At 43.1% G+C, this 24229-nt stretch overlaps 2 protein-coding genes across 8 annotated transcripts in view; both read right to left on the bottom strand.

Annotated features, from left to right (window-relative positions):
- ALDH18A1 (aldehyde dehydrogenase 18 family member A1) overlaps positions 1–675 on the bottom strand; it is a 40482-nt gene extending 39807 nt beyond the window's left edge. For 5 of the 6 annotated variants that reach the window (XM_072871712.1, XM_072871719.1, XM_072871717.1 and 2 more), the window contains exon 1: positions 5–202. The gene's annotated coding sequence lies outside the window, so the exon portion shown is untranslated. Of the gene's footprint in view, positions 1–4; positions 203–521 lie in introns of those variants that run through there. The other variant, XM_072871713.1, reaches the window with a different exon arrangement.
- A 1945-nt stretch (positions 676–2620) lies between these two features.
- Positions 2621–18852, bottom strand: TCTN3 (tectonic family member 3). Of its 2 annotated transcripts, XM_072871725.1 has the most exons (13): positions 18107–18851; positions 17248–17369; positions 13384–13514; positions 12943–13051; positions 12754–12872; positions 11607–11642; positions 11128–11202; positions 10901–11026; positions 9773–9868; positions 9404–9501; positions 8622–8787; positions 7732–7869; positions 2622–4302 (listed from the first exon to the last, which is right to left on the bottom strand). In XM_072871725.1, the coding sequence occupies exons 1-13, from the start codon at positions 18475–18477 to the stop codon at positions 4081–4083; spliced, it is 1809 nt and encodes a 602-aa protein (XP_072727826.1). In that variant the 5' UTR covers positions 18478–18851; the 3' UTR covers positions 2622–4080. The 2 variants fall into 2 exon arrangements, with proteins under 2 accessions (XP_072727827.1, XP_072727826.1); XM_072871726.1 differs by lacking the exon at positions 11607–11642 and having other exon boundaries at positions 2621–4302; positions 18107–18852.
- Between the last annotated feature and the right edge of the window lie 5377 nt (positions 18853–24229).

Below are 24229 nucleotides of genomic sequence, written 5' to 3'. Positions count from 1 at the left end.
TCACCCTCCCGCCGCACCGGCTCCGCCACCGGCTCCGCCTGTGGCCACCGCCGCCCGCCGCGTCACGTTGTTTCCGGCCCCGCCCCGCCGCCGGCAGCGCGGCGCACGCGAGTGCCGGCCCGCGCTCCGCCACGGCGGGCGGCGTGTGCCGGCGCTCCGCGCTCGCCCGGCGGGACTCCTGCCCGTGCCGTTCCGGCGGGGAGGGGTGCTCGGGCGAGCGAGTGCTCTGTGGGCCGGGCCTGGAGGGCGGCGGCAGAAGGAGCGTTCCGGTACGGACGCCGTAGCGGGACGCCAGCTTCGCCAGCGGCGGTTTCTGTCGAGCTCCGGCCCTGAGCAGAGCCGGGAGACGGTTTATTTTGTAGCCGAGCCGCTGCTGCGGGCCGGGGGCAGCACGCGGCGAGGGCAGAGCGCCCGCCCGCCCGCTCCCGCGTCCCCGCCGCCCCCAGCCGGGGCTGCCGCCCCCTCCCCCCCCCGGCGGCGGCGGTGGCGGCTGCTTTTCCGCTAAGGGCGCGTGAAATTACCTTTTTTTTGCTCCACCTGTGAAGCGCTTGGCTTTGGTCGTTCGCTTTGCTGAAGTGAGTGTTTAGGGATTTCTTGTGTATGAACGGGTTTTTTCCGCTCAGCCAGCGCGTGCTCTTCGGGGCGAGCGCTGCTGGAACGGCCCCTCCTTTCTCCCCGGCTCAGCCCCACCGCAGGGCGTGGGAGCAGCCGCGGTGTCGTCGGGGGCTCCGGGGGAAGCTGCGGGTGCAAGGCAGCCGTGCTCGGGTACTGGGCAACGTTGACTCGTGGCTCACTGTGACTGCCCGGTGCTGATGTCGGTGGGACTCGGACTCTAGCACAGGTGGACGTAAAGCGGTGCTAGAGGGAAGTACGCTTTCTAGGAAAACTTTCGGGTGCGAGGTCCCTCTGATGTGAGGCATTAGCGACACCGTGCACGCTGTGCCACGGGGGTCTCATACATGATCTTGTGAGGAAGACTGCCAATGTGTTGCAGGATCATGTTTATGTATTCTTATAATAATTGTTTCTTAAGGTATATGGGACATACAGTGGCACACTGGAAAAGTAAGTTGAGACAGATGAAGAAGGCAAGTATTGGGAGCACAGTATGTAAGACACTTCTCCTTTCACTACAAACCCCACAGTGGTAAACGGTGGCTAAAACTTGGCAAACAAATTCAAGTGGCTCATGTACTTAGTGCCTGAACAAAATGGAAGCACACTAAGGAGCTTGTAGAAATTTTTAAGATGTCTTCTTTAGCTTTTTCTTTGCATTTTACGTATATTCTTACGTTATAGGAGGGGAGAATGATCTCAGAATATTTCATTTCAGAAATTCGCATTCTCACTGTTTCTGTTTGCTGGGGGGGGGGGCAGGGGGAGGAATCTATGATGAAAGCAGGAGGTGGTGCTCCAAAGTGGTACTCTTTCAGACAGCAAGAATGAAAACACTCGCTGCTATTCACTTCCAGTATGACAACAATCTGACAACCCCATAGAGAGATCTTAAGTAAGAGCTGGGTGGGCAGCCTAATTCACATTGCAACTAACAATGCACTTCATTAACTTTTTGTAACTCTGTTCCTACTTTGTAATCCAAAATTGCATCTTTCACTCAGACAGTGTAAAAATAGACTTACTGTCTCAAAACAGGACACATTGGAAAGATGGTTCCAGATAGAACGCTGTCCGCAGAGAAATTATGCAGCATTGGCTCAGCCCTTTGACATGGAGTATAAATACCCCATTCTGTATATCTGATACGAGTCTGCCTTGTGTGACATTGTCATACTGTTGCCTGATACTCAATTGCAACAGAGGCCATTTAAGCTCAGACAGTGCGGAAAAACATAACATGACAAAGTAGACACTGAAATAAACTGTCATAGGAAACTGCAGACTCTAAACCCACATCCATGTGGTATGGCATGGCTAGAATTGAACATGCTTTAAGTCAGGCTTGACCAGGTTATGGACAAGGCTCTTTCCAGCTCCATTTCCTGCAACGAGGAAATGTCAGAGGAGCTAAATGTGTGCTAGAAAATATGACATGTTGGAGGTTAGGGATGTGACAGAGAATTACAATAGTAAGGTGATGCACTCTTATAGCACTTCCATGTATCTGCAACTCAGAGAGTAAAAAGAATCTCTGTAGTCACCTAATCGAATTATCTCAATAATGTGGAAAATGGAGATGCTAGATCCCTTTCATTCAAGCCATATCCTGACACACTTGGCAATGGGACATCTGGCAAGTTTCTTCAGTTCAGTTACTGTCACCTCTAAGTTAATTTCCTGGATTCCACAAATTAGAAGCATGAGAGGACACATGGCAGATATGTGCTACAGATATGTTTTGCTAGAAGCCTTGCCAAGATATTACAGGCACAGTTGAGAAGCCACATCTACCTAAAAGCGAAGCTTGTTGCTGTACTGGTACCACCAGCCGCATGTAACACTAGAATGCACATGTTTTCAGACTGGCTTTCATGGGCTGCCCCAGAATCAGAAACAATGGAAGCAGCAGACACTTGCACAGAATTCTTTCCAAGCTAGTAAACCATGCAAACAGTCAGAAAGTTAAATATGTGAAGTTACCTTGTAATCTGCATGTTTTAGATGGGTCATGGTTTTGTTTTATTCAGGTAATCTCCTTTGATATGCTAATTACAAGTTTTTCAGTTTAATTTTACACTGTTCTGTTGAAGTTTGTAATGAGGAAGAGCAACAAAGTTGCTATACACAGTATACGTACAAAAGCAACAAATACATTTTGTTAAAGGTAGGCCAGATTTCTCTGATTTTCTTGCCCATTATTGATTCCATTGGAGTACTTGACATTAGATGGGGCAGATTTTTCCATCATGTGAGGAATTTAAGATAAATTAAGATTAAATAATAATTAATAAGATTAAATAAATCCTTTGCTAAAGAAAATATATTGTCATCCAACAACTTCATGGAATGATTGAGCAGATTTCCGTGGCCTATATGATGCGGTGGGGCAGACTAGGTAATCAGAAGATCACCTTCAACTTCAAAAACAATAAACTTACGTTCTGGTCCCAGAGACTGAGCCAGAGGTAAGGTATTGCAGTAAGCTTCAGTCTCATAATACATCTACAAATTCTTCCCAAAATAATTTATTTTTTTCTTTAGGACTGTTCACAACCCTCTCTGATATGCCACTTAGAATTTCAGTGGCTACCATTATCAGTCCAGTTTCTATCTGGGGCAATAAGAGAATGTTTCTTATCTAGGAAAAAACATATTTGGGCCTGTTTGTTCAAGAAAAAAAAAAAAGATCAGGAAGGAAGCTGTCTTGACAAACAAATAAAATTCAATTATATTTCAGAGGATGGGACATTTACAATTACTTTGCTTTGTGTAACACTTGCTAATGTAAACAGTGATTAAAACACGAAAATTTCAATTGAATATCTGTATTTGAAAAGACATAGAAAAATAAGAGTCAAAAACTGTCACAGAGGCATGGTCGTCATGTAACAAGGACAGGTTAAAGGTGACTGGCAGACATGTCTACTCATGAAATAATAATTCAGGCCGCCTGGGAGGGCTCCTGTATTTTAAATGCTCAGTTAGTTCCATGAAAAATCAGGTGCTTTTCCATCAGGAAGATGACTGCAGCTCCAAAATGCTTGGATTGAACTTTGCTCCTCTCTCCATACAACTTGGTTTAGGAAGCACTCTTGGTTTCTGGGATCATGGAACGTTCATTTTAACATCCTCCTCCTTGTTCCTCATCAATGCAACATCTCTTGATCCCTCCGTCTCTCAAGTTTTCTGTTTCACTGAAAACTTTACTGTTTCTTTTCAGTAAACTTTACAAGTTTACTGTTTCACTGCAGTGAGGTTCGCAGATGGTGCATACAGAGAACAGGGGCATGAGAGGACACAGGACAGAAGCTAGTCATGTGGCTTAATCCAAGAACAGAAGGCACACAGATATCATAGGCACAGTATAAGAACCCAAGGAGAAAAGTCTATGACCTGGATCATATTCTGAATGTATCAATTCACTTACCAAACTTTAAGTACAGGCCCTGTCTATTTGACTTTTCAAAAGCAGAGAATACTAGACATTATTAGAATCAACAAAAAATACCCAGCCAGATCACCTCTATAACTTCTTTCGAAATTCAGTGCCACCTTGAATGGGAAAAAGATGTCAAATGGGAGTTTCCAGTGCATTTGGGGCTGGCCTCGTGGAGGTTCTGGCCATCTCGTCATGTCAGTGAAGGTAACGACAGTTGTCAAAGGTACTGTGCTTCTGCTTAGGAACTGTAACAAGAAGGAAAGCACAAAGAGTTTAGCAAGCTTAATACAAAAGATACATCTCTCCTTGATTTGCTAATGGAGACCCACTGTAGATGACTGGCAAGCAAGATGTCTTCAGTATGGTAGGAGTTAAGTGTTCCAGATATATTTTTTAGTGGAGTAACTCCTTTTTCCCAAAATTGATACTTAGAAGGTAAATCGAGGGTACCGGTCTCAGGAAAGATCAGTAGCTACTGTGCATCACATGTTACAGATCTCCAGAAGGGAAGCAGTGACTCAAGCTCTGCTAGAGTGAGCCTTCTATTCAGAGGAAAGACATATCAGCTAGTTAGTAATAAGAACAGGAGCAAAGCTAGCTTTACTTTTTATAAAATCATATATTTTATGTAAGATAAGATCACCTGGCCCTTTGAACAGGTGATTGCTGCCAGAAACAGACAGGACTGCCACAAGCAGGGACCCAATACAACAATGAATTTATTTCTCACATTTTAGGATATTGTTTCAGAAAGGAGACAGATTGGTAGGTCAGTTGGTAAAGATGGAGCAGGGGACTGAAATTCTAAGGCCTCAGTTCCTTTCTGTTTCAACAGAATGCTGTAAGACAACTAATACACTTGCTCCTTGAGCTATTTGGAGTTTCATGGCTAGCTTGGGCTGATTTAAGACCATGCTGCTGCCAAAAGAGCAACCTCATTCCCTGCCCCAGCTTCCCAGCTCTGCATGCTAACCTCAAGAGAGGGAATCTACTGGCAGCATACCTTCTTGCAGGCAGCATACCTACACTGGTTTAAGCCAATCTGTGAAATCGCCACCTCATTCACTTCCCTGGAAAAAAATTTGGAAGATTGTCTCTAGAGCAAAGTTGTGCAGGAAGCATTCGAAAAAGCTCCAAGACAGAATTCATGACTCTTAAGAGAAAAATACTGAGACTCCTGTTGGGGAATTTTTGTGGTACCTCTCGAGGCAAATTAAAAACACTTCTGTGCTTAAATATAAAAGAAAAAGGTAATGAACAATGCATTGGGCAGAGTCCTACCACAACACATGGTTCTACATGGAGTCTGCAAAGATGCGTCATGTGCAGATTCCTTATATACACTTGCACCAGCACCAGTCCTGAGAGCGTCAGCATGGGGCACCTCAGCCCGGCTGTGGGTCCATCTCCAAGCCCAGCTCTGCTGCCCAAAGGTGGCCCTTGAGCTTGGGTCCCTGAGCGTTCCCATTCCAGGATGGCTACAAGACAATGCTGAGGCTGTTTCTTATCACCAAAGGAAACTTCACTCCCTTGCAAGGAGCCTGTCCCTGGCATTCCTGCTTCCAGCCAGTATAACCCCTTCTTACAGTTGGGCCTTCTTGTCCTCTGTGCCAGATCATTCCTCGGTCACAAATTACCACTGCTGAACAGTTACAATTAGAATTTCCCCTTCACTCCTGAAGGATGCAAGTTCTCCTATCAATGAGTAAACACACAGTAGGCACAGTCACCTTAGTCAACAAGAAGCCTCAAAATTATTCTGGCTTTGTGTCTGGACCTTCAAAATCTACCTTAAAATCAGAGAGATTAGTGGGGAAAAAAACCCCATAGAAAACCCCTCCTCAACAGCTGGGAGAAGGCAGCCACAAGCAACTTCCAGCATGCCCTGTATAGTTCTACATCATTTAAAACTGTCTTGTATTTTCAGGAAGTCCAAATACAACTGTGACCAGATATTGTGGATGGGTGTAGAAAATGGGGTGTCTTTCCCGGGTTCTGTGTTTTCTGGTCAGTCACTAAGGCAACTCTCCAGTGACACAGTGTGGTCTAAAGGAAAAGGTTTTCTCTAAAGAATGGATAGTACTCAGATAGAGAATCTGAGGGCTAAAACGGGGAAGTGACATAATTTAAAAATAAAGCAATATACAGCACGCATTGTGGTACGCTTCTCACTGGTACGCTTACAAATGGCTGCAATTCTTAACCGCTGGGTATGGTATCAACTGGTACCTTTGCTAAAATGTCTTTACTAACAACCCTAATTTGTGGATTGCCACTGATGAAGTCAGTACTGATTTTAATGGTGTGTTTTTTTCTTGCTGCCAGAAACTTGCTTTCTTATCATTTGCTTTGCAATATACCTTACAGCTCTAAAGTAATTAGCATCGGCTGCTCAAGCAGATGAAATCTGAACCTTATAGTTCTTGATTGGCTAATCCTCACTGAGGGATATGTACCCCGCACTTTTACTAAGAATGCAAGTCTCCCTCCTCAGACAGAAGTTTTGTTAATGGAGCCATGTAACAGCTCAGATTTAGAAATATCTTGGTGGGGCTGGGGTGTCAGTTTGCCTCAGGGCAACATGTGTTTTACAAGGTGAACATTTTCCTATCATGTTCTTTTCATATATGTTGCAAGAAGGAAGGACGAAGAGGTACCATGAGACACATCCAAACAGAAGATGTAAAAATCTCATTTAGACTGAGTCTGAAGTTCAAAGAGTAGTAACAGGTCAGACAGATACTTGCCTTGTCATACCTCACTGCCATGAGAACGCCATGGGCAGGTGTCAGCTGCTCCCCCTAAAGCCCTTGCAGAGAAGTATAAGCCTTGAAATATATGTGCTGTCCAAAAGACTTAGTGACGTCAGGAATCCAGCCTTGCACCACAATGGGATCCACTGACACACGCTTGAAAAAGGCTATTCATTCTCCTTTGCGGACCTGTTAGCTCTACCTTCCTGCTGACATCGCAGAATCACAGAATAGTTTGCGTTGGAAGGGACCTTTAAAGGTCATCTAGTCCAACCCCTCTGCAATGAGCAGGGACATCTTCAACTAGATCAGGTTGCTCAGAACTCCATCCAACCTGACCTTGAATGTTCCCGTCATGTAATGTTCTCTTAGAAACCTGCTTTCTGGCCTACAACCTTTCCCCCTAATTCTTCGGATCTGCTGCCATCAGCATTAGCCTCTTCCTCAGCTACCTGTTGGTGATTTCAGAACCCCTAGAGGAACAGAAATACCTTCTTCACAGTTTATCAGCATGCTATGGAGTCTGTGAAATATAAATCAACTGAAATTCCATATCAAGGCTTTAAGAGACAACTAGATAAACATGTAGTTATTGAATGTTTGTAACTACAGCTTTATACTGAGCATAATTAAAAGTTTAAAGTTTGAGCCCTTAAGGGGCGGAAGGTGGGTTGGGGTTGGAAAGAAGGTACCTTTTCCAGTTGTACAACTGATTGAGGACAATACTGATAAGACCATAAAACCACCTTTCTCTATGAAGCTGTTAAATACAAACTCTTGCCATTGCAGCCAGACCACTGATAACGTTCAGTAAGTCTCAATTCAGTAATATCAAGACCATTCGATTCCCTGGTTCTTAAATAACCCGTGAATCCCATTTAATTACCTCTGTATGTGAGGGAGGGGTTTTAAATTCCTTACCTTCAGGGGGTGACACTGATAAAAGTACCGTGCACCCAGTATTTGAGCTTGTGGGTTGGACAGGAGGCCCACCTTAGTCCACAATATCTGTATCTCCAGGGTCACAGGAACCATGCAACAGGAAGTGCAATTCACAGCCTGAAAATAAAATATACCTCAAACATCTTAACATAGTATTTTAAAGGTGAAAAAGGACCATTATGGTCAAAGTCTAATATTTTGGATAGCATAGCTCACAGAACCTGAATCAGTCACTTCAGCACTAACCCCATAACTTTTGGTCAGGTCAACCACCCAGTTTACAGCTATATCCATCTTGTTGTCATCTCATTTCCAAACAGAATTTGTCTCAGCTCTACCACTTGGATTTTGCATTCTATTAGGCCATCTCCTGACAGATTAATAATTATTAAAATAGAATTTCCCTCCTCCATGAGTATTTGTATTGCAAACTTTTACCCTTATTAGCTAATATATAAATATCCGTAGAAACTGGAAAATCAGAAAGGATGGTAATAATAAAAGCATCAAATTCATAGGAAGTAACCAGGTAGTATTAGTTCTAGAAGGCTGTCAGAAAACTAGGTAATCCAGCACTGGATTCAGTATTAAACTCTTTTTGCCCATTCAAATAGCAGGAACAGGATTCAAGAGATATTAAATCTGTTAGGGTTTTTTTTTGTTTAGTAAATATCCTAATAATATGAACCATAATAAGAATGACTGCTTACAAGCATTAAGACCCCTGAGAGTCAGTGGATCATCACACAATGAAAGTAAGCCCAGATGAACAAGCTGGTTCTTTTTTTCCCATGCCCACGCTTCCCCAAGGCAATACAGAGATATGAAAGGAAAAATATTCACAGCTGGGCTTTTTGCATTCATATTACCTGCACACTGCAGTGCTGAATCAGAATGGTTGTCCACTCTTCTGCCTGGGTTGAACGAGCACTGCCAGTTATAGCAAGGTCCCCTGCTCTGTTCATCCCCTGAAGAGCCTTGTATAACTTCTGCTGGATGTAACTACAGTTACTTTCTTCCAGTATTGGGGATAGGCTGGAAATGAGAAAATAACAGATTTGACAAAGTGATTTCCAGGACAGAAAAAAAACACTATCAACATCTTTCCTTCATAAAGAGTATTTCTTCCGCTCTTGTAATGAGTCAACAGAATCATTACAGAAGTATTGGTATTAAATGGATGCAGTTTCAATCCTCTCTGCAATGAGAAGGGAGGAGAAGAACATGGCAGGGTAACGCATAATAAGGAAAACTGACAGCTCTTTAGCCATCTTATCACATCAGTGGTCATATACCTGCCCTGTCACCAACAAAAGAATGATGCAAATCATCAAAACAATCACTTTTTAAGGTTCCATTATAATTCACTCCTCAAATACAAACTCTACTCTTGCCCAAGACATGTTGCCAGACTACAGCCTCAAAATGTCCTAGAAGACCTTCACAATGTTCAGATTGTTCTAGAGGTCCACCATCTCTCTGATATTCAAGTCCTCTTAGGAGTATATGAAAGATCGATAGAGACCCATTGGTGAGCTCGGGGAAGGACCTAGACTCCACAGCAGTGTGTGACAGAGTATGGAAAAACGTGCTAAGTGAGTCCACACCTTCCAAATGTGTCAAGAAGGGTGACTGCCGAGTGTGTCGTTACCTGAGCTTGCAGCCTGTCCTCATATTTCTTCCAAATTGTACTGTGTGTCTGAGGAACTGTGAGCAACTTCCATCACCTTCGCTTCGTAAAACGCTCATCTGTCAGACTGCATGTCAAGAAGCCAAACAAAAGCATAAACAGACAACATAGGACACCCAACTTGTATTTAACAATCCTCTCACCCCACATTCCTCCTTATCCCTATCACAGGACTACAATTCAGTCGTGACCAAAAGGCCTGCTGATGGCTGCAGTGTAATACTGAGGTATGCCCTCACAGGTAAAGGTAGAATCTCAAGTCCAGACAGTAGAGTACCAGAAGTCAATAAACCCAGCGATACATAAAACTCGATAGCAGAAAAAGGATACATGCTGCATGGCACCACTGTTTGCAATCAACAGTGGTGCTCCAGTGACATAGCCAGGGTTTCCACTTCTAGGCAATGTATGAGAAAGAGTCCTGGTCTACAAAGAGGCAAAGGGAAGAAAGAAAGGAAGAGGAAAACATTAGCACCAATGAGATCCATTCACCTGAAGATCAAATTCACATTCTCGAAAATGTAAACGTAACCCATTTTTTGAATGACTGAATACTATGCACTACTAAAACCTCCATTATTTGTTTCCAAACCCTCTTTCTTACCTGGCAAGTTATCTGCATTCCAGGAGGTAAAAAACTAAATGTCAGTACCCTGAAATGTGGATGCTACCAGGACAGTTCCTGAGACAATGAATTCCTATTGCTCAGCATTTGTCTCTAAGGAAGTGACAATATCAGTCTGGACAATTCTACAGATGATCTGCAGAGCAAAGCCTGCCTTGACCCTGATTCTGAGTGGCAGATTCCACTGATAAATTGTTTTACGGGGAGAGCCTCTGGGGATAACTTCAGCAAGGTTGCACTGCACACTTATCAACCTGAGGTCACCACTTATCCCACTTTACATTGCCTCTATGGGACAAGGTTTATATGAACTTCAACACACATTAGCATTTCCCAGATTTCCACCCCCTCCAAAATAACTCCTTTTGCTGCTGCACGCACAAAGTTAAATAAGTATGTGGAATAAATTTAGCAACTTTGTTCACAAACACTGAACATCTCAGATACAGCACCAGCTCCAATCCTTTCCTTCACAAGACCATGCTGGTGACCCTGATCTCATCCTCTCCCCTTCTCCCCCCACCAAAAAAAAACCCAAACCAAATCAAAACAACAGCAAAAAATAGTCAGATAAAAATAATCAGCCCCTTCAAACTTGTGCAGTGCAAGAATGCATGCTTGCACTGAACCTGAATTTTTCTACTAACATGATTTACTTGAGTCCAGAGCAGTGTCCCCTCCTTCCTTCAACCACCAGCTGTGTCCCAGGGTTCTGGTACTACCATAACACAGTGACACTGCTCTAATCTTTTCACATCTCATCTGTACAAAACTGGGTCACAAACTACAGACTACGAACTTGGTAAGAGCCCAGGGAGGATGGGGGCACTGACCCAGAAGTGCAAAGTGAAGTGCTGCTGCAGAGAGGATCCTGAGGTCCCAGAGATGTTGCTCACTTTGAACCGGACAGAAACACTCTGAATCCCATGTGTGCCACTGAATTCTATCTCATAGATCACCTGAAAGTCCAGTTCAGAGAAGAATCAGAGGCAGAGTCAGGTAACAGGGCAATGACTTTAAGCTAGTGTTGAGCTGCCCAAAGGAAAGAAGATTCAGATACCTCAGAAACAACATTGTTACATGCGTTGTCTTTCATGTGGGGAGCTCCAGGTGGTGCGACTGCAGTGACCTTTACCTGGAGACAGTAAGCATATTAACAATTAGCAATTGTTTAAAAGGAGTGTGCCTTTCTTACTCTTTTCCACTGCTTTTCCATCCAAGTTAGATTTACCGTCCTGCTGTAGCTGTGATGTGTGGACACATCACCCTGCTCCAGATGCCCAATTTTTTCTAAGAAAACAAGCTACTTCCCTGACTCCAGCCCTATCTATGCTCATTCATTTAAAAGGACACCTTTCCTTATATTCCTATTTTTTTTTCTATTATGTCACACTTTTGTCCAAAAAATCTTGTCTCAAACACAGAACATTGCCATTATCCCAAGTACCCAACCCATGGGTATTACTATAAATGCCCAAGATTCCAGATACGTTTTATTTCAGAAGCAGAAATTAATTTTCATTGGCAATAGAGACTGACCTTCATGGACTGCAGAATGGTGTCATTAACTGGGACCTGGGGAAAACAAACAAACCAACATACAACACCAAAAAGCCAACCGATTTTCTGGGTTTGCAAGTGCCTAAAGTCATGAAACCATCACTAAATAGAGCCTACATATTATATTGACAAAAATTACTTTGTTTATTCCAGATGTGTAAAACTTGTAATCAATTGGTGATCTAGAAATCACAGACATAATCCACAGAAAGCATTTTTAGAACATCAGAAGACAAATTTTATTCTTGGCCCTGCTAATGACCTGCAGAGTGCAGATACTTTAAAATATCAGCATCTTTGATCTATTCCTGGAGCTCCCCCTTCTGGAATCAAGTATTTACTTCAGTTTCCATTTAAGGAAAAATTAAATTTTGGCCACAGTGACAAAGAAAGCCCTGCAAACATGAGTTAAATTTGATCAATAGAAGACTCTCTACTACAGTTATGTAGATTCAGATTTCCAATATAAGGGTAAACTGAGTCATTAGCCTTAATAAGGTGTTAATATTTACACTGCCGTTTTATCCTGGAACACCAGAGAAGGCGAGAAGAGCTATTTTCATGTTAACGTTCAGTAAGACCAGCATGATGAACCCAGAACACTAAATCGGTTATTTTGAAATTATTGTCAGGATAAATAATGGAGAAATTGATATGGAATTCAATCTATGATTGTAAATAAAGCTAATATTGATAACTGGCCTTCAGTATGATTTTAGAGATAATGTATTGTGTAAAACAAATCCTCATTCTTTACTAAGAACATGCATTGCTTGGTTGATCAAGTTGATGGAACAGATAGAAATACTTTGATAAACAGTCTGTTTAAAATGCGAGAGAGTTGTAGTTAAACCATTAAAGCTATGAAGTATCAATGAAGTACCTGTTAAACGCATTAAGAATTTGCTAATAACTGAAATTCACTGGTAAGTAGTTTGAATTGAGGGATTATCACCAGTCATGACATTTTTAACAGGATTTCCAGCAAGAAGGCCTTAACAATCAGGAGATCAGGGATGGCATACCAGATGACCTTTAGTTTTCCAGTTAGCTGAAGTTGCAATGGAAGGCAACGGAAAGTCAAGCAAATAAGATGTTGAGCAAAATGAAGAAATATTACAAGCACCTTTAGCACAGTGAAGTCACGGTAGTAGGAGGCAGCATCTAGGGCAGGGTCAGTAATGCAGCTCTTGCTCAAGTTGGCAAAAATCCGAGTACAGCTTGTGCTTTTACTGTCCAGGAAGCCTGAGTTAAGACATGACAACAGATAAAACAGAAGCAAACAACCCTAAGAAATTCTTCCCCCTTTACTAACCAGCAGGATTTCCATCAACACAAAGTCCACTGGCTCCCATTTTTACTGGCTGTCTAAGGGTGCTCAGTACAGATGATGAATCAAAGTAGATTAGGATTGGATCACCAGCCTGAAAAGACAATTTGGAGAAATCACAGACAAAGTGACTGTGGAATACTAAGGCCAAGTGCAAGGTGATGACATCGTCAGGGTACAGAGGCAAATTTATACTTCTCCTTACTGTACACCCAGTTTTGTCTAAAGGGTCACCCAAACTTTTAAATACAAGAAAACCAATCAGAAACTTTTTATACAATAAGGAATTAAAAGAACTGAGAGATAATATGGATTATAGGTAGAAAAATACGAATCTTTCAATCTGTTCTCATTAGATCTCATTACAGACTGCTTTAGTAAAAGTGTATCTATCTGCAAACTGATTGCTGTTTTCTTTCAACTCACCCGGTAAAAGGCAGAGAATGATGGCTGGACTTGTGACGGTGCTAAGAAAGAGTGTCTGCCATACTTCTCTAAGAATTTCAAAAAATCAGATTCTTTGATATCCTGTGGCTGTTGGAAATAGTTCAGCTTTGCTAAAGGTTGAAAAGAGAAAAAAAAAATCTGCCAATATCAAATTACTAGAAAAGATAGATCTAAGAAAAAGTAATTATTGTGCCAATATTTTTAAAAGGAACAACTTCAGTAATTATAAGCTAGATAGTGCCTTATATTAATTAATCCATAGTAACACTGCTAACAGGCTAATATGAGCTATGAACAGGATAATATCATGAGTACTAATATGTACTGTTTCATGGGAAACAGGCGTCAGAACACAAATGTGACTCTCCAAAAAGGATGAAAACTGCTTAAGACAACTACCTTAATATGTGCTCTCATTTCTGTAAGATCCCCAAGTTAGACACACATGACACTTTAATGACAAAACACTACCAATATGTGAGTTTACTAAAAGCAACATTAAATGGATTAAAAATAACTAAGGTTGGTAAAACTCAAAGTAAGTATGAATAGGGAATAGGCACCCTAAAAAACTCAGACTTTCTATTGGTATCCCACAGTGATGCTCTCCTGACCCAGTGGTATTTAGTATGGTTACATTGTTATAACATATTTAATTATTACTGCTAAAACACTAAGTCATAAAATGGCAAACTATTAAGGACATACTATTTAGACTCATACTAATGGACTTGTTCAAACAATAGACTTTTTAATACATCCAAATAAAATGTATTACAAGGTTCGAGGACTACAGATCATACCAACAACAGGAGTGAGTGGCAGTATCCTCGATTACAGTAGTATCAAAAAGAATTTTGGTAGTCTGGGGTGGGGGTAGAAAAAAAAAGAACTTGAGCTCTCAATGTAATTCTGCTGTTCGAGGGCAGGGAGGATCCCCAGATGTACAGAGCAGCAAGCAGAAATAAAGGCTTTTTTATATCCGAATACAGCATTAGTCAAGCAGTCAACTAAATCTTTTAAGGAGATAAAGGCCGAAGGAGTATTAAGCTCCTACAAGTTCACAAAAATAGGTGCACAGAGCAGCTTTCTTATTATTCACTTGAGGATATAATCATTAGACTGAAAAAGAAAACACTGGTAGTTGTGCTACTCACAACCATTTCTTTTCTTTGGAATGCAGTTCTTTATGTGCTCTTCTATCATCAAAGCTGAATACTTGCTAATGCAGATGAACAACATTACATAAGGCAAAATATACCTAAAAACTGGAAGAAAAGGCCTTCTGCAGCAAAACTTAACATATTCAAACTGCTTAAGTTTTCAGAGAAAAGACATATCTAACTTGTTCATAGTGTAGTTTGCTCAAGAAAGCACATTAGCTACTAAAGGCTATTTCATCTCGTAGAAAAAGGCAAAAAATAATTTCAGACAATTTAATTTGTCTGAAACCAGACAAACTTTAAAAAAAAAGAAACAAACCAGGAGCCAGGCTTGTGGATAATGACTCTTGTAACTTTAAAATGCACTTATATTAGTTCTTCCACCGATTTAGAAGTGGAAATAGCAGCAATATTCTCCTAACACCTGCAAAGACTAAAGACAAAGTTGTTATCTTGAGGAGCTAATATGTGAAACAGGAATGCTTTTAAAAGTACTTTAAGTATTTTGAAAATATCCAGTATTTCCAACTGTCTCTGAGATCTGATCTCTTCCTCTTAATGAGTTAATTGTCAGTTGGATCAGCAAGACCGCTTGACTCAGCCAGCTACATGATCATTAGACAGAAGGAACTATTAGGGATGAGGTGAGCAGTCACACTTCTCCATTTAGTATCAATACAGTCTAAAATCAGTTTAAGACATATGTGAAACTCCACCCTTAGCACAAGACAGTGAAAAGGCGGTACTGGAAAAAAATTGCAAAAGGAAGAAAGGGCCACAGAGGGCACAAAAGAAAGAGAAGATTGGGTGTCATGAGCTATCAAGGTTAGAGGAATGCCAGAGTTGTGAACAGCTGTCAAATGGAGAACAACAGTGTGAAAAAGTAGAAAAATAAAGCAATTGAAGGATGGCAATAGTCAGAAAAATAGGCAAGAAAGATGACTGGGTGAAGCAAAGGATATTTTATGCCTGAGGAAAGACAGCTGAAATAGAGTACTGCACTCAAGAAAGAATGAGGACATGGAAAGAGCCATTACTGACAAGCAGAGGAAGAAAAAAACGGCATCTTTTAGAAGTATCACAAAGAAGTATTAGTAAAACTTGAACACTGCTCTGGTATCTGCTAGCAAGGGTTTCAATGAGGTGAAGTCAACTTGTGCATCACAATCTCTTTGTTACTGGCCACGATAACTCATTAGGTTCAGAGCCTGTTCCCCCTTGCCCTTTTCCAGGAGGCCCTCTGGAGCAGGCTTGATTATATTTCTGGCAGTGGGAGCTCATGTCACCATCCATCCTGGAAAGGCTTCTTCCACAATCAGTTGATGAGAACATATGTGTTTCTATATTTCCTTGGGGAAGGCCAAAGGGGAGAAGGCTGTTTCTACCAGAAAACTTTATCAACCTTCAGGTGATCCCAAATAAAGTTTTTCCCAGGTGTTCTTCCAACAACAAGCACAGAAAACAAAAAGGCCATGTAAGCAGTGAATTCTGTTGTTCCCAGCTGTGCTACACCTAACATACATGTGCAATCAAATGTCTAGTACTTGTTCAGTGGGCCTAATCGTGTGATAAGACATGGGGCTCAAATATTAAATGGACAGAAAAATCTGGTGTCGTCAATCTGGACACAGATGATCCTTCCTCTGGATGAGATGACAAATTCAGAATCCTTCTAATTCTATTTTTATTATACTATGGGTGGCGTGGGAAAAGGATAAAATCTACCTACTTCCAAGTTACAGGCTGGAATACCCAGGAGCCTGATGGCACTTCCAGCTGTGGTTAAACCCTCATCAAAATTCACCTTTACTCTGAGACCTACTGAAAATTGGAATGGGTGAAGTTCTAGCACTACTACCTATCATACTATGAGGCTCTCATTGTTTCTTTGCTCTTCCCTGTATGCAAAACATTCAGGCAACATCTGTGAAGAGCTGAAAGCAGGACTAGATAATAGGAAGCTAACCCTGTTTTGACTAGTTGTTGGACCAGTTAACGTCCTGAGCCCCTCCCAGCCTAAAATGCCCTATGATTTAGGTCAGAAGTAGATGGGACTGTGGGTCAAAACTCCCAGGCAAAAGACTCAAAAGGGAAAACAGTAAGTGTTCGAATGTGAGACCCTAGTGAATTGCAATGAATGCCAGAGAGCTGGACATCGAATCAGTCAAATGAAGTACAATGTGGAAAGCAGAAAGATAAAAAAGTGTTAATGGCATACTCTACGAGGGTATATGATTACTAGAGAAAAATCATTTTATAGAGAATCATTACATAGAGAAAAATCATTACATAGAGAAAAATCATAGAAGAAAGTATGAAAATAAGCATATGAAATAAAGAATCCAAGATATGATAAGAAATCACTTTCTGAAAAGGATAATAGTGGTATATTTCAAACATTAACTCTTATTTGCTGCTCTAAGTGCAGCAAACTAAGTAAGGTATCTCAGATACAGAAGCAATTGATAAAGGCTGATTGGTGTTTAGCCAGAGACCCTACCCTTAAACTGAGTGCAATGATCTTTTTGTTTGTCTTTGGTGATGGGACTCTGATTCACTATGGTCTCTCTGGAACTATAACAGCCCAAATACTTAGTAACAATTATAACATGTAAATTTAAAAAAAGATTATCTAAGCAGAAGCAATTTATTAATTAAATGTGTTAGAAAGGTTACTTACAGTCATCCAGCTGCACACAGAAAAGCAGCTCATGTCCACCAGGGACAGCCACGGTATCAGTAGGATAAGGGGTGTTACTTCTGAACACGAGTGATTTTTCCACACACACTTGATTCACAGACCTGCAAAGACAAGCCCCCCTCCCCCCAGCAAACAGTTAAAGAGGCTATATAATTTCATATTCTACATTACTCAATGAGGCATAATTTCATATCCTGCATGACTAGATGCCAGCAACAGAACACAGTATTACTTTTCATCAGCTTACATCAGTTATTGTACAATCTGCATTGATACTTAATTACAGAAAGCCTCTCTCGTCATTGTAGTAACTTTGTGGATATTCTCTATTTGTATATTTAGAAATCACTCTGAAATTCCCTGGAACAAAAAGTGGTAAAGAAATTCAGTGTCCCTGTATTACAGCTCCCCTCGGTCCTCCTCACAACTGCAACCTGCAAAGACAGGGTTCACCCACAGATTTTACTCTCCAAATAGCTGCAACTGTCTTCCTCACTGACGGCGTCTCACAGTTTATAACTGCTTTGCTGTCTCCCAACTGTATATCAGAGTTCTTTTTTCCTAAGATAAGACTTCCTAGTTCCCACCACCAGTAGCCTCATCACAGAGCAACCAAGCCCTGCTCTACCTAGGCCATGAAAATCTTGGCCACGGGAAGCCTTGGAAGCCCTGGGCTCAGAACTAGGCTGTCCCCCGTGCCCGAGAGGGCGGGAAACACCACAGCGGCACCAACGCGGCGGAACCGCCGCTCCCGCTGGGCGCCCGGTCCCGGTCTCCCGGCCCGCCTTGGCCCACGCGCGGCAGCGCCCGCGGCGGCGGGAGCCCGTCCCCTGCCCACCTGCTGCCGCCGGAGAGGCGGGACGAGTCGGCGGCGCCGCGCAGGCCGCAGGCGCCGGGGGGCAAGTGGCGGGCGGGGAAGCCGCCGCCGGCGGGGCGGCGGGGCGCGGCGCGGGCTGCCCGCGGGGCGCGGCGGCGGAGCGGAGGCGCAGGACCGCCGCGGCGGGGCCCGGCGGCGGCGATCTGGGCGCCGGCCCGGACCGCGCGGGCAGCGGGGGCTCGGCGCGAGGCCGCTTCCTCGCTTCGGGGAGCGGCCCGATGCGTGGCCCCTGCGGCGAGCTCCGCGGCGGCGGCTCTGGGCGGGGCGCCGGGGCTACAGGCGGCCAGCCGCGCCAGCAGCAGGGCCAGCAGCAGCCCCCGGGCCGCGCACATGGCGTCGCCTCGTCGCTAAGAAACGCGGCCCGCCACCCCTCCGAACGAGCGGGGAGGCGAGGCGCATGCGCGGCCGGCCTCTGCGGCCGCCGCCGGGCTGGGGGCGTCCGGCGGGGTGCCGGCCTGGGCGGGCGGGGCCGGGCCCCCCTTCGCCGCGCTCTGCTCGTTCCGCGCCGCGCTCCGCGGCTCTCGGCGGAAGGGCTTCGAGTCGCCCGAGGCGCCTGCCGGGAAGCCGGGGAGGTCTCTGCTGTGGGGACCCTGCGGGGAGGAGCGTGAGCGGCGGCGGCGTCGCCCGGCGGGGCGGTGGGGCCCCGCCGAGACGGTGGCCTTCCCGCCGGGCAGCCGGCTTTCTCTCTCTTAGCTGGGACGGACGTGGTGCCACGTACTAGTCGTCAGCATCATCAGGAAGCCCCGGAGACTCAATTTCTGTTTCTTCTTTTTTTCGTTATGGAAAGGTTGACGATGAAATAAGCTCACAGTCAGATTGTACCAGCCAGTATTAATGTTGCCGTCGATTCCGCTGGGTTGAGGACTTGTCCCACAAAATCCTGCGATTTGTCTCAGGTCGAGACAAAGCCGAGGACGAGCCCTTTACCGTAGCTGCAGCGAAAGTACTGGCGAAGGTGCTTCCTTTCAGAGCTGGGGAGGGAGCAGGGTGGTTTGTCCTGAGCTTTCTGTCCTGGGGCCTTAGTCGTCCTCCGTCTTGCAGCGTGTCTCCTAAAGGATGGCAGGTTCACTCGTGCTTTGGGTTTCCCGGCAGCTCTGGATACTGCATCAGTCTCCAGAGGCGTGGTATTTGAAAGCGTGTGCTTTTTCTTAGCGTCCTAGCTTACGGTAGTATGGCGTGGAGCTGCCTCTTTGCAAACTCATCCCAGCAAAGCATGTAGAGAAGCAACAATGTGAAGAGGTGTATAATAGGAAATGGTACAGCCCTGTAATGCTAGCCATGTGCACATACCTCTTTGAAAATTAAATGGCATGCTTACTGTATACTTAATGGTTTAAAGATGTTTCATAGCAAATCTTGGTATGTTATTTCTCTGGTAGAATTAAATATTCTGCTATAGTTATACAGTGCTTAATTTGTCAGGTTTTGCTTTTCTAAAGTAGTATGTTTAAAAGAGTTAATTTCAGATAACTGTAGATACTATATGTTAAAAGATACTAGAAATTATCAAATGTTAATGTATTCATATTTTGGCATAATGATCACCTTAGAGCAGTTGTCTAACATTCAACATGAGATATCCTATTCTGCTATCATTTACGTGATATAAATTGAGTATGTCACTAATCACAGGATCACAGAATCACAGAATCGTATAGGTTGGAAAAGACCTTTAAGAGCATCGAGTCCAACCATAAACCTAACACTACCAAGACCACCACTACACCATGTCCCTAAGTACCTCATCCAAACGTCTTTTAAATACTTCCAGGGATGGCGACTCAACCACTTCCCTGGGCAGCCTGTTCCAATGCTTGATAACCCTTTCAGTGAAGTAAAATTTCCTAATATCCAGTCTAAACCTCCCCTGGCACAACTTGAGGCCATTTCCTCTCATCCTATGGCTTGTTACTTGGGAGAAGAGACCGACCCCACCTCTCTCCAGCCTCCTTTCAGGCAGCTGTAGAGAGCGATGAGGTCTCCCCTCAGCCTCCTTTTCTCCAGGCTGAACAACCCCAGGTCCCTCAGCCGCTCCCCATCAGCCTTGTGCTCCAGACCCTTCCCCAGCTCCGTTGCCCTTCTCTGGACACGCTCCAGCCCCTCCATGTCTCTCTTGTAGTGAGGGCCCGACACTGAACACAGCATTCGAGGTGCGGCCTCACCAGTGCCCAGTACAGGGGCACGATCACTGCCCTAGTCCTGCTGGCCACACTATTTTTCATACAAGCCAGGATGCCATTGGCTTTCTTGTCTCTTTTTTACGTTACGTTACAGTGCATCATTTGGTCTGCAGAGCTGCCTAGAGAGAAACACAGTATTTCAGTAATTCTAGACTTTTTATTACAAGCATTTCCATATGGTGGTTCAGATGGGAGAAGATTCTTAATTTCAACGTCATGAGAATTCTTCTCAAACAAATGCCAGAGCTTAGTGAAAACCACACACAGCTAATTCCTGCCTGAGTTTGGCTTGTAAAGTTACATTTTTTAATTTAAAATATTTTTTGCGGTACTTTTTGTGAGGTTCTTTTTCATGCAATATTTATTTAAAGTCTGAAACTCCCTGGCACAATATAATATAGATAACAAAAGTCTGCATGTGTTCAAAGAGTCAAATAAGGCAAATTCATGACAGAAAGCATGTCTAAGATTATTAAAAACACAGATACTGTAACAGGGCCAGATACTCAAGGTTGCTGATAATGAGCTGTTGGAAGCTTAGGGGATTCCTTACTGAGGAAATACCACAATACCCTGTTCTAAACTGTTCTTTAGCCTTCTGCTGCTCATCTCTGTCAAAGGAAAGCTAACTGGCTAGACCTTTGATCTGACCTAGTTACATTCTTATGCTGCTCAGTAAGCACTAGATTTTCATCAGAAGCAGAGATGGAGAACAGATGTGTTAAGCCATTATTTTTTTTGCAGAAAGTAATGACAGCACAGACAACAGATGCATTGTGTCATCGGATATTTCTTTATCATCTGCTGTCTCCTACTCTCCTTAAAATACTTACTTCCACTCCTCAGTAGATTTACTGCTCCAGTGATTTGGTTATGAGTGCTTTCTAGGAACATATAATACAAATGTAAATTCAAATAGATTGATTTAAACTCTTATTCAGAGAATAGGAATGGGAATGAATTTAATACAAGTTATGTGTTCATGCTCAATTTCTAAACAAAAAGAATAAGATGCATAGTGCCTATAGATAATACTTCCAGTTTGTCTAAATCTCCTTGCTGCCTAGAAATTTTGTTTCTCCCCTTTGTTGCTCTTCTTTATGTGCATTCATGGCTTTATGTTAGTATGCACCTTGGGGATAAATGGAATGTACACGTCTAGTCTCCTTAGAGTCATACGTGAGTTCCAGGGTACATCATGAGATGGGACAGCATCTGCAGTACGGATAGTGCAGTTGGCCTTAAGCTCCCGAGATACTTAGTGTAGAGCAGAAGGAGAGGAGCAACAGATGAGAAAATGTTATAGAAAACCATTTTTGTTCTCTCTTACATGTTAAAAAACCACACTACAGAAAAGTCCTTTGAGAAGGATAAACTTGCAACGCATGAAATGAGTTGTTTCAATCTGCAAACCAGAGCACAAAAGTGTCAGGAAGTAATTATAATAAAAAAGTGCATATGGAGCAAACCAATGGGTCACTTGAGGTCTGTACTATTCTCATTCGAGAGTATTAGGTCTGTACTGTTTCTCATTCTCATTAGACTCGCCTTGCCTGTCGGAGGACTGGAATCAGGCACGTTATCCAGTACCTCATGTATTCAAGGAAAGTGAAAGAATTCCTGTAAAAGGCAACTGGAGTGTGAAGTAACCTCCCTAATGCACTTTCTTTTGACCATTTACAGGAGACTTTCTATTTTAAAAGTTTTAATTATGTTGGTTAATATAACTACCATCATCTCTTTATTTGTACAAATAGAGGTGACTATAGTGCCAGCAAAGAGTACACCAAGACCCTTTAGCAGAAGCTGTCAGTGATTAGCCAAAAAGCAAACCAGGAATATTTTGTTTCTATCTATAAGTTGTCAGGAGGTCATAACTGTTGTTGGGTAACAACTGGGGGGATGAATACCTATTTCTTTGTCATGGTTTAGCCCCAGCCGGTAACTAAGCACCACACAGCCGCTTGCTCACTCCCCCCTGGTGGGATGGGGAAGAGAATCAGAAGAGTAAAAGGGAGAAAACTCGAGGGTTGAGATAAAGACAGTTTAATAAGTAAAGCAAAAGCCGCGCACGCAAGCAAAGCAAAGCAAGGAATTCATTCACTACTCTCCATGGGCAGGCAGGTGTTCAGCCATCTCCAGGAAAGCAGGGCTCCATCACGCCTAATGGGGACTTGGGAAGACAAACGCCATCACTCCGAATGTCCCCCCCTTCCTTCTTCTTCCCCAGCTTTATATACTGAGCATGACATCATATGGTATGGAATAGCCCTTCGGCCAGTTTGGATCAACTATCCTGACTGTGTCCCCTCCCAACTTCTTGTGCACCTGGCAGAGCATGGGAAGCTGAAAAGTCCTTGACCAGTGCAGCAACAACTAAAACATCTCTGTATTATCAACACTGTTTTCAGCACAAATCCAAAACATAGCCCCCTACCAGCCACTATAAAGAAAATTAACTCTATCTCAGCTGAAACCAGAACATCTTCATTTCCAGATTTGAGTACCACAGTATATTGGGTTACAATTTAAGAAAAGTCAGAAAGCTTAGCTAAGTAAACTGTGACCATCCCCCAACTCTACACTTCTTTTTTTTATAAATTATTTGATTGAATTCCTTTCAGTTCCTTTCCAAATTAATTAAAATGGGTGATTTTAACTTGGTCTTTATTGTTTGTTTGTTTCTGTATTTTCCTGGTCATTTTACTATGACATAATTAGTAGATTTTTATATTCACTTTTATATTACAAACCATGTGACCACTTTTCATTATGTAGCAGTCAGTAATTTTTAATTAAATTTGGGGATAATACAGCCAGGCCCTTAACACATGTATTTCATGAGGATGAATAATAAATGGAATAATTTGAGACCTTTATATTATTGTGGTGCCATTTTGGCTATTATCTACATTTCAGGAGTGCTTCTTTCTGAGTCAATATGTGTAGAGCTTCCACATCTTGATTTTTGTATCAGGAGACACTAGTCCTACCTGTGTCTGGGATTCTGCCAAAGGACATCAAGAAGAAGTGGCTGGCCTATAGCTGAGTCATGCACTAAGAGGTACAAAGTTTGGGTACAAACATTTTAAGTGTATCACGGTAAGTCACAGTAAGCCGTTGCCATTAACTACCTAACATAATTAGACAAGACCAATATATTGCTTTCTGCTTCAGGAATCACCATAGGTTCCCTATAGGGTTTTTTTTCCTTGCTCACCTAAAGTTTTCAGATTAGTTTTATTTCTGTTTATTAACATTCATACAAGCAAGACAGTTACTTAATTTCAATGGACTGTGTGGACAGGAGTAGGTAGGAGAACAGGGAGAGAATAGGAAGAAGTCTACTGCTGAATTCTATACAGGTCCTTGTATATATTTGTAATGTTTCTGATGCTTCATAAACTGCAGGATCTTCACAGAATCACAGAATCGTATAGGTTGGAAAAGACCTTTAAGAGCATCGAGTCCAACCATAAACCTAACACTACCAAGACCACCACTACACCATGTCCCTAAGCACCTCATCCAAACGTCTTTTAAATACCTCCAGGGATGGGGACTCCACCACTTCCCTGGGCAGCCTGTTCCAATGCTTGATAACCCTTTCGGTGAAGTAAAATTTCCTAATATCCAGTCTAAACCTCCCTTGGTGCAACTTGAGGCCATTTCCTCTTGTCCTATCACTTGTCACCTGGGAGAAGAGACCGACCCCCACCTCTCTCCAGCCTCCTTTCAGGTAGTTGTAGAGAGCCATAAGGTCTCCCCTCAGCCTCCTTTTCTCCGGGCTAAACAACCCCAGTTCCCTCAGCTGCTCCTCATAAGACTTCTGCTCTAGACCCTTCCCCAGCTCCGTTGCCCTTCTCTGGACACGCTCCAGCCCCTCAATGTCTCTCTTGTAGTG

This window comes from Ciconia boyciana, chromosome 8, assembly GCF_034638445.1.
Source record: "Ciconia boyciana chromosome 8, ASM3463844v1, whole genome shotgun sequence".
NCBI lineage: Eukaryota > Metazoa > Chordata > Aves > Ciconiiformes > Ciconiidae > Ciconia > Ciconia boyciana.
This window is presented reverse-complemented; position numbering and strand designations above follow the sequence as displayed.